General features: G+C 46.8%; 1 protein-coding gene across 1 annotated transcript in view; it reads left to right on the top strand.

Moving 5' to 3' along the window:
* The window catches only part of mrps5 (mitochondrial ribosomal protein S5), a 10,625-nt gene that overhangs the window by 478 nt on the left and 147 nt on the right, over positions 1-10,000 (top strand). The window contains exons 2-12 of the mRNA XM_068567478.1: positions 698-838; positions 960-1,085; positions 1,239-1,352; positions 1,937-2,056; positions 2,685-2,719; positions 7,001-7,091; positions 7,249-7,295; positions 7,462-7,519; positions 7,908-7,970; positions 8,782-8,918; positions 9,014-10,000. The exon at positions 9,014-10,000 is cut by the window's right edge and continues 147 nt beyond it. Of these exons, the coding sequence (XP_068423579.1) occupies positions 698-838; positions 960-1,085; positions 1,239-1,352; positions 1,937-2,056; positions 2,685-2,719; positions 7,001-7,091; positions 7,249-7,295; positions 7,462-7,519; positions 7,908-7,970; positions 8,782-8,918; positions 9,014-9,235 (1,154 nt within the window). The 3' untranslated portion in view covers positions 9,236-10,000. The remainder of the gene's footprint in view (positions 1-697; positions 839-959; positions 1,086-1,238; positions 1,353-1,936; positions 2,057-2,684; positions 2,720-7,000; positions 7,092-7,248; positions 7,296-7,461; positions 7,520-7,907; positions 7,971-8,781; positions 8,919-9,013) is intronic.

Consider the following 10,000-nt stretch of genomic DNA (forward strand, 5'->3'; position numbering starts at 1 on the left):
CTTCTTCATGGTACTGATGCTGTTAGCTTCTTCATGGTACTGATGCTGTTAGCTTCTTCATGGCGCTGATGCTGTTAGCGTCTTCATGGTACTGATGCGGTTAGCTTCCTTATGGTACTGATGTTATTAGCTTCTTCATGGTACTGATGTTGTTAGCTTCTTCATGGTACTGATGCGGTTAGCTTCCTTATGGTGCTGGTGCTGTTAGCTTCTTCATGGTGCTGATGCTGTTAGCTTATTAATGATGCTGATGCTGTTAGCTTCCTCATGTTGCTGATGCTGTTATCTCTTTAATGATACTGATGCGGTTAGCTTCCTTATGGGGCTGGTGCTGTTAGCTTCTTAATGATACTGATGCTGTTAGCTTTCTCATGGTGCTAGTGCGGTTAGCTTCCTCTTGGTGCTGGTGCGGTTAGCTTCCTCATGGTGCTGGTATTGTTAGCTTCCTCATGGTGCTGGTATTGTTAGCTTCCTCATGGTGCTGGTATTGTTAGCTTCCTCATGGTGCTGGTATTGTTAGCTTCCTCATGGTGCTGGTATTGTTAGCTTCCTCATGGTCCCTCTTCATGGAATAGAAAGTCCACATCTGCATGCTGTGGATCAGTTGTAATCTCAAGAGTCTCAGTAAACTGTCCCGTGTTGACCTGCATGCTGTGTTTCACACGTCGATGCCTTCCTCTGTGTCCTTCGGGTGCAGCGCCCTTACTGGGCGTACGGGGGGCCGTGCAGGGCCGAGCCTCTCTACAGAGAAACCCAGCAGCTCCACTGGTCCCACTGGCCCCACTGGCCCCTGGAGCCGCATGGCAGCAGACCCGGCACGGCAGCTTCTTCAACAAGTGTGAGCACACTCACTCATTAGCATATTCAATCAAGGCATACAAGTAAAGTGTTTATCAGTGTATTTATTTGTGTGTGTGTGTGTGTGTGTGTGTGTGTGTGTGTGTGTGTGTGTGTAACAGTGACGGCTGAGGAGCTGTGGAAAGGTGTGCTGGCGGAGTCGGGTGCTGGAGCGAGGAAGGGCCGAGGGAAGAGAACCAAACGCAAACTGAAGAGAGACCTGAACCGAGGACAGAACATCGGAGAGGGTGAGACTTTGTGTGTGTGTGTGTGTGTGTGTGTGTGTGTGTGTGTGTGTGTGTGTGTGTGTGTGTCTTTTAGGGTCTTCAAAGGTTTTGTCTTGACTTTCACGGAAATTAAAAACTCACAAAGCCTGCTTCCTCTGCATCCTGGTCTCTCAGGACGTGGAGGCTTCCTGTGGCCCGGCCTGAACACCCCGGTGATGAAGGACGGCTCTCTGCAGAACATGAGCCGCAGAGGGGAGAGCGAGCAGCAGGAGATGCAGGCGGAGCTGGGTACGGACCTGCTGTGTTCTGGGTTCTGACCCTGCTGTGTTCTGGGTTCTGACCCTGCTGTGTTCTGGGTTCTCACCCAGACAGATTACCTCCAACATGTCTGTTCTTTAAAGACAAACAGCAGATATGTTCCTCGAAAAGAGAAACAGAGAATTGACCCCAAACCTTCTGAACAGTCTTTAAGTTTTTTGGGGTTACTTTCACATTTAGCTTTTTAAATATAGAAGTAAAAACGTGCTGCTTCTCAATGGAAACAACACAACCATGACAAGAAGTAGAGAGAACTACAACATGTATTATGTGTAATATTAAACAGCTATAATGACATTTATCATAAAAAAGTAACAATTATAATAAAAATCATAAAAAATAAACGGTTCTAATGACATTAATATTATAATTTAACAGGCCTTGTGGAGCTTAATGTGTTTTAAGGGTGAACAAATAAAATAATCGTTATGGAGCCAGCGGTGTCTTCATCCATGATGCATCTGCAGCAAACAAACAAACAAACAAACAAACAAGAGGTGGAACCTTTTCAGTGGAAGTGTCGCTCCTCTAAAAGCTGCTGCTCGTGTCTGCAGTGCGCCAGAGGGACGAGTGGGAGAGGAAGAGGAAGATGAAGGTGAAGAGGGAGAGAGGATGGACGGGGAACTCCTGGGGGGGCATCAGCCTGGGCCCGCCGGACCCCGGACCCAACGGAGGTAAGGCTTTTACATAGACTTCTATACAACCAGAGGATGTGTTTTCATTACATTTTTAATAAATAACTTGTCATGAGTGACTCATCAACTCTTCATCACTTCCTGTTCCAAACAATTGAGTTTATCTTATTGAGCTCAAACTGCCGACCTGAATTCACTCTTATTTACTTGTTTGTTTTGCACCATGAAACCCTCCTCCTCCTCCTCTTCCTCCTCCTCCTCTTCCCCCTCCCCTACATGCACTAACACTTCTCTCTCTGTCGCACACAAACGAATGTGTTCTGCAGAGCTGTAACCAGGTTGCAGGTCTCTGATCTGTGTGTGTGTGTGTGTGTGTGTGTGTGTGTGTGTGTGTGTGTGTGTGTGTGTGTGTGTGCGCTCCTCTGCGTCAGCTCCTTTGTTTTCTGTTAATTGGTTAGAAGTGAACAGGCGGCTGTAACATCCTTCAGAGGTCACCGACAATGAAGAGTGTCAACCTCGTTGCGCTGCTGCAAGGGCTTCTGGGTATTTGTCACGCTCGCAGCGAGCCTGGTTTAATCTGTTTCATAGTGCGTGTGTGTGATTGTGTGCGCGTGCGTGTGTGTGTGTTTTTTAATCTAAAGTTTCTTTCTTTCCCGTGTCTCCACAGAAACATACGAGGACTTTGATTCACGTGTCATTGAGGTGAGTGTTGTTCTTAAGGTGTGTGTGTGTGTGTGTGTGTGTGTGTGTGTGTGTGTGTGTGTGTGTGTGTGTGTGCATGTGTGTGTGTGCGCGCGCATGTGCATGTGCATGTGCATCTCTCTTTTTCACAATGTTCTTACACAGAAGTTGAGATACGAGACGGTCAGAGAGAAGAATATATATATATATATATATATATATATATATATATATATATATATATATATATATATATATATATATATATATATATATATATATATACGATTAGTATATTTACAGAGCCGTGAGTCTGCATAGATTAAAATGAGTTGTGTGTGTGTGAGACATGTTTTCAAGGAGACAGCTGCTGCCTAAAATATGTAGAAAACAACTGAATCTTGGATTTAAAAGTTTCATTGGGCAAACCAAGGTGTTAATAAAGTTCCATAACTTTAAATGAGGGCAGTCGTTTCATTCTGAAGCTGCAGGACCCGATAGCGGCGCTGAGGGAACCGGCTCCCTCTGTGCAGAATAATGACGCCGCGAAGCCTCGGGGGGCCTCAGGAGCGACTCCTCTCGGCGTGAACGCGAGGCGGCTGCAGGCTCGTCCTGCTGAGCCAGCGGAGCTGCAGCGGAGCACCAGGTTTAATGTAACAGCAGCAGTTTGATGAGATAAGAGGCTCAATGAAGCAGAGGTAGCAGTCAGATTACACCAGCACAAACGGGGAAGATGGGATTACGGAGAAAACATACGCGAAAATCAAGCAATTTGTCAACTTTAATTGGTAAATAATGGTCTTCTTGCAACCGATAAACAGGAAGTGACCACATATGGACTGAGAAGGACGCGTAGGGACGTCTCTGGTGTCGAGCTGTCAATCACCTCGTAGCCCCGCCCCTAAAGCGTCCCCTGCTTTATGGTCTGTTCGACTCTAACAGTCATTTATATAGACTTCTATACAACCAGAGGAGTCGCCCCCTGGTGGTCAGAAGAGAGAATGCAGCTTTAACACATGAAGCATAGACTTCTATACAACCAGAGGAGTCGCCCCCTGGTGGTCAGGAGAGAGAATGCAGCTTTAACACATGAAGCATAGACTTCTATACAACCAGAGGAGTCGCCCCCTGGTGGTCAGGAGAGAGAATGCAGCTTTAACACATGAAGCATAGACTTCTATACAACCAGAGGAGTCGCCCCCTGGTGGTCAGGAGAGAGAATGCAGCTTTAACACATGAAGCATAGACTTCTATACAACCAGAGGAGTCGCCCCCTGGTGGTCAGGAGAGAGAATGCAGCTTTAACACATGAAGCATAGACTTCTATACAACCAGAGGAGTCGCCCCCTGGTGGTCAGGAGAGAGAATGCAGCTTTAACACATGAAGCATAGACTTCTATACAACCAGAGGAGTCCAGTAGAATGTGAGACGGACGGACGCTCACATGGTTTCTAAGCAGCCGTCCTCATCCCAACACACACTGACCAGAGAGCTTCATTTAGATTCTCTGGTTGTATTTTACTTTAATTCAATTAGCACTAATGGACCGTCTCTACTGGACTAATGGGGGTAATGCTGCAAGGTCACTCACACACACATTCAGTCAAACACACATTCTGGACATCGAGCGTCTGTCACACACACACAAACACACTGACTTACACACACACACACACACACACATTGACTCACACACGCAGATGCACAAACACATTCATGAACGTTTGGACCTGCTTTTTATTCCTAAACACTGAAGGTCTGGTTTCATTTCAAACGTGTGAGTGTTGGGTTGTGTACTCCTGTTTGCATTTGATTATTCCCCCCTCGCTCTCTCTCTCTCACACACACACACACACACACACACATTGGTAGTCTCCCCCAGCCCTCCTGCCTGATAAATAAGAGTGGTTTCCCAGACATTAGGCTTCCCCTCTTGGAACTGACTGAAGCTTTTATTGTGCCATCTCCCTCTTTATTTATATATATATATATATATATATATATATATATATATATATATATATATATATATATATATATATATATATATATATATTAGTGTGTGTGGGTGCGCCACTATAAATTCAGGGCTAATGAAATGAAAAGAGCTTACTGGAATAAAAGGCTTGTCTCCCAAGGACGATGCTGGCATGCCATTAGTGAACACATCCAAGAGGAGGAAGAGGAGGGAGGGAGGAAGAGGAGGGAGGGAGGTGAAAGAAGAAGAGTTTACAAAGTGAGTGAGGCAGTCGGGAGGCGAGAGAGGAGGAAGTGGCAGAGAGCAGCAGTGCAGACGCTCAGCAGAGTTCAGACCGTGTTGCAGTTTGATCGTCGTCCTCACTGAAGGGTCACGGGTTCAAATCCTGGTGGCACTTTGATTCAGTCTGTACATTTATGGTATGGACCCAGTTTGGAGGAGGGGACGCTGCCCCCTACTGGATCAGAGCAGGCGGCTAAACGTCCCACAATGCAACAGGAACAATACTTTATCTTCACTTGTATAAACAGAATGTATGATTCAGTCAATCATGGCTTCACATGTTAGAAGCATATGGAGTCATCATCATCATCATCATCACATGTTTTGGTGGAGTTTTTGGAGTTATTTTCTTGACTCTGATGGGACTTTTCTTTCTTTACGGACGCGTCTCAGTTCCATTTAAAGTTCTCACCGGCCTTGAAGCGTGCAGCAGGATCATGACGTCGTCTCTGGAGCATAACTCATAACTCATAACAGTGGATCTCAGGGATTTCATTACCACAAACACACACACACACTTTCTCGTGCCGTGGCCTCGCTCCAGCAGCTGCAGAGTTTCTCTCTGAAAGTCGACGACCTTCAAAGTTCTGGCCGGACTTCAGCTGGGACTCAAAGTGGATTATGAACACGACGTCTAATCTCTAAAGTGGGACTCGAGATTTATTCATTTGTTAAAAGCACGACTGGTGTTTGTTTAAAGTTCAGGACCTCGCTCGTCTGTTAAGGGAACAGGAGGAACCCGCCGGCCGCTCCAGGACTTGAATCCCAAAACAAAGATGGCCGCTCTGCTTCTCAGAGAACTCCAGGAAGTATTTAATGTCTCTCGTTGGTTTCTGGATGTTTTGAAGCCTTCGGTTCTGCGTTTTGGTCGTCGCCATCTTGTTTTGGTTGCAACCCGTGAACAGGAAGTGACCATGTCTGGAGTGAGGAGCGACGTGGAGACCAGACCCGTCTGCGTCGACCTGTCAATCAGCCTGTAGCCCCGCCCTGCAGCCCCACCCTGTAGCCCCACCCTGTAGCCCCGCCCCTTCTTTACGGCCTCAGTGTTTCAGCTCAGAGCTCCTGGAAGTTAAACCAGACTCATCTCCAGCACCGCCAGACGCTCTGGTCCTTCTTTGAGCTTCTGACACTAAACTGCTCTCAACATTTCAGAGGATTCTCACTCACTCACTCACTCACTCACTCACTCACTCACTCACTCACTCACTCACTCACTCACTCACTCACTCATCTGACGTTCACAGGAACGCAGCAGCTTCAACCACATGAGACGTCTGACTCTTTAGAGCGTCTTCAACTCCATTAGTTCATTTTCTCTTCCTCGTCCTCTTCCTCTAGTCCCCTCCCTCCTCCTCTTCATCCCCCCCCCCTCCCCCCCGCTGTGGTCCGTCTGGTGTATATAGAGCTTCTCTCCATCTGCTGCGCCGCCAAACGCTGCAGCGTCGCCCCAAAAACCACGAACGTAGAGCCAGAAGAGCTGCAGACACACACACACACACACACACACACACACACACACACACACACACACACACACGTCTTTGGGCGGCTACTCGTGGCGTTGAAACATGAGAGTGAATAACTTGTTGGATTGTGATTCATGAGTCAGCGTTGGAGGCCCATCTGCTGGTCTGTGCACGGCGGAGTCTGATGTTGTGTTGCTGCGTTGTGTTGCTGCGTTGTGTTGCTGCGTTGTGTTGCTGCGTTGTGTGATGAGCACCACCTCTAGTGATGGAAATGCACAGAGGAACCAGTGGAGCGTCTCTGTCTCCTTTTTGTAGATTTAAATGAAACCATCAGCACATTAAAACCTGCTGGATTACATGATGATGTCATATATTTACATATATATATATATATATATATATATATATATATATATATATATATATATATATATATATATATATATATATATATATATAGTGAGTGTGGACGAAGCGTAAAGTGGTTGAATTGTACTTGTTTAGCTTTTAGCAGGCTAGTTAGCTGACTGTTGTTTACTGTTGTTTACTGTTGTTTGTGTGTGTTTGTCTTCCAGGTGAAGAGTGTGTTCAACATGACGGGGAAGGAGGGCAGGAAGCGCTCCATCAGCTGTTTGGTCGCCGTGGGAAACGGAAACGGAGCCGCAGGTCAGAGTCGCTCCTGGAGAAAAAGATGTTTGTTTGTTTGTTGTTTTTATTTGTGTTTGTTTGTTGTTTTTATTTAACCGGCGTCTGAAACCTTCTGCTTCCTTCCTCTCACTCGTCAACAGAGATGTAAACAACTTGTTTACTTGTTTGTCTGCAGGCTTCGCTTTGGGGAAAGCAGCCGACAGAGTGACGGCGCTGAGGAAGGTCACTGTTGTTGTTGTTGTTGTTATTGTTATTATCATTGTTAATGTTGTTGTTATTATTGTTGTTGTTGTTAATATTATTATCATTGTTAGTATTATCATTGTTGTTGTTGTTATGTGTTCACTTTCACTCCGAGGTGTAAACTTCATGTGTTGCTGATCTTCAGGCCAAGAACCGAGCGATCCACTACCTGTTCTACATCGAGCGCTTCAACGACCGGACCAGTGAGTCATGTGACCTCTGACTGGACCAGGACCACAGGAGTCCTGGTCCTCTATGGTCTCAGTGTAGTCCTGGTCCTCTGTGGTCTCAGTGTAGTCCTGGTCCTCTGTGGTCTCAGTCTAGTCCTGGTCCTCTGTGGTCTCAGTCTAGTCCTGGTCCTCTGTGGTCTCAGTCTAGTCCTGGTCCTCTGTGGTCTCAGTGTAGTCCTGGTCCTCTGTGGTCTCAGTGTAGTCCTGGTCCTCTGTGGTCTCAGTGTAGTCCTGGTCCTCTATGGTCTCAGTCTAGTCCTGGTCCTCTGTGGTCTCAGTGTAGTCCTGGTCCTGTATAATCTATAATCTATAATCTATAATCCTTCTCTGATCGTAGCGTTCTTGTTTTCGTCCTCAACAGTTTATCACGACATCCTGTCAAAGTTCAAGAGGACGACGCTGCGCATGAAGAAGCAGAACGAAGGTGAAGCTCTTCCTCCTCGTCTTCCTCGCTCTTTCCTTCACGTCATCGTTCTGCTTTTAATACAATATGAAATATAAAATATGTCACTGAGGCAGATTACAGAGAGATGGAAAATATCTGATAAACAAATGAGTTCAATCTGTTTTCCTGCTTATGAGCGACATTGTTTTCATTGTTTTCATGTGCACATAATTCACTGCATCACATGAAGCAGCGTTCATGCGCTCATCCGAGACCTGGAACAGTCATGCAGTTTAAAATGCTTCTTTAAAATAATCCTAAAAGAGTCGTAAAAGTCATGAAATAAATGAATAAATGTGGTTAAAAGTCATAGAAATTTGGTGAAAATTTGGTTTAGTCATGAAATTTGGTTAAAATTTGTGAAAAATGGGTTAAAAGTCGTGAAAATTTGGTTAAAAGTTATGAAATTTTGGTTTAAAATCATAAAAATGTAGTTAAAAGTCATGAAAATTTGCTTAAAAGTTGTAGAAAGTTGGTTAAAAGTCCTGGACATTGGGTTGAAGTCCATTGTCCGGACTGTGTGAACCCGTTTATAAAGCCTGAGCGTTCTGAACCTCGGTGCTGAACCTCGTTTCTGAACCGCGTGCTGTGCCTGGTTCTGAACCTGGTTCTGAACCTCGTGCTGAACCTGGTTCTGAACCTGGTTCTGAACCTGGTTCTGAACCTCGTGCTGAACCTGGTTCTGAACCTGGTTCTGAACCGCGTGCTGAACCTGGTTCTGAACCTGGTTCTGAACCGCGTGCTGTGCCTGGTTCTGAACCTGGTTCTGAACCGCGTGCTGTGCCTGCAGGCTACGGGCTGCACTGCCACCGCGCCGTCATCACGCTGTGCCGGCTGATCGGCATCCGGGACGTTTACTGCAAAGTGGAGGGATCCGTCAACCTGCTGAACGTCACCAGGGCGCTGTTCACGGGCTTAGCCAATCAGGTGAGGCCTGTCGGCGCGGTGGGAGGGTCTTACGACGGAACCCACAGCTAACTTCCTCCTCTTCCTCCTCCTCCTCCTCCTCCTCCGCCCGGCAGGAGATCCACCAGAAGCTGGCGGACAGGAAGCAGCTCCACGTGGTGGAGTACCAGGCGCAGCGCGGCCCGCTGCCCGTGGTGGTGGCGAGCCCGCGGGGCGGCGCCCGGCCCGACCCGGAGCCCGAGGGCGAGGTGCCGGACACCCGGCTGCACTGGGACGAGGTGCGCGGCCAGGGCATGAAGCGCTCCGTCTGGGCCGGCGTGAAGCGCACCGTCTGGTAGCGCCGAGGGAACCGAGGTTCTCCGCTCTCACGGGTTCCTCAGCCAGGAACCAGAACGTGTGTTCTCCCAGCAGAACATCAAGGTCCTGTTAGGAATCTCCACGTCCAGTTTTTCATTTGGAAACCAAACTCTAATGACGGAGATTAATGAGATTACTGAGATTATTGAGATTAATGTCCTGAAGGTTTTGTTTCGTTCAGATTTCCTCGTCCAGCTGAATCGTTGTAATAAATAAATCAATCTGTGAAGACGTCTCTGTGTGACGCGTGTCCATGACCTCTGAACTCTGACGGCTCCTAGCTTCCTCTCCTCTTCCTCCTCCTCTTCCTCCTCCTCGTCTTCCTCCTCGGAGACAAAAGATCGCAGCTTTTATTCTCGGAGTGGATTTCTGTCTGGAACCAACAATGAAGCGGAGAAGCTGCAGTGTTGTGTTTCTCTGGAGAGGTCAGGTGGAGGTTTACACATGAAGATCAGTTACACAATAATAACACAACATTTATGTTCTATGGTGAACGAGACATAATATGAACGTAGAGATTAAAGAACTGAACCAACATGAAGTGAGATTCATTAGTTTTTGCTGGGTTTGAACTTTAATCATATTTAGTATTTGTTCGTTCAGCTCTCAAGTTGTTTGTGTTCTGAAAAACCTAAAAACTTTGTTTGAAGCTTCCACCGTTTCAGAGTTGTGTTGCTGTGATGTTGTCATGGTTCCTGTGTGGAGTGTGTGTCTGTGTGGTGGTGCACACACAGCTCAGGTGTGTC

Source organism: Clinocottus analis, unplaced genomic scaffold (genome assembly GCF_023055335.1).
Source record: "Clinocottus analis isolate CAN_PGR_092001 unplaced genomic scaffold, fCliAna1.0.p SCAF_8, whole genome shotgun sequence".
NCBI classification, from domain to species: Eukaryota; Metazoa; Chordata; class Actinopteri; order Perciformes; family Cottidae; genus Clinocottus; species Clinocottus analis.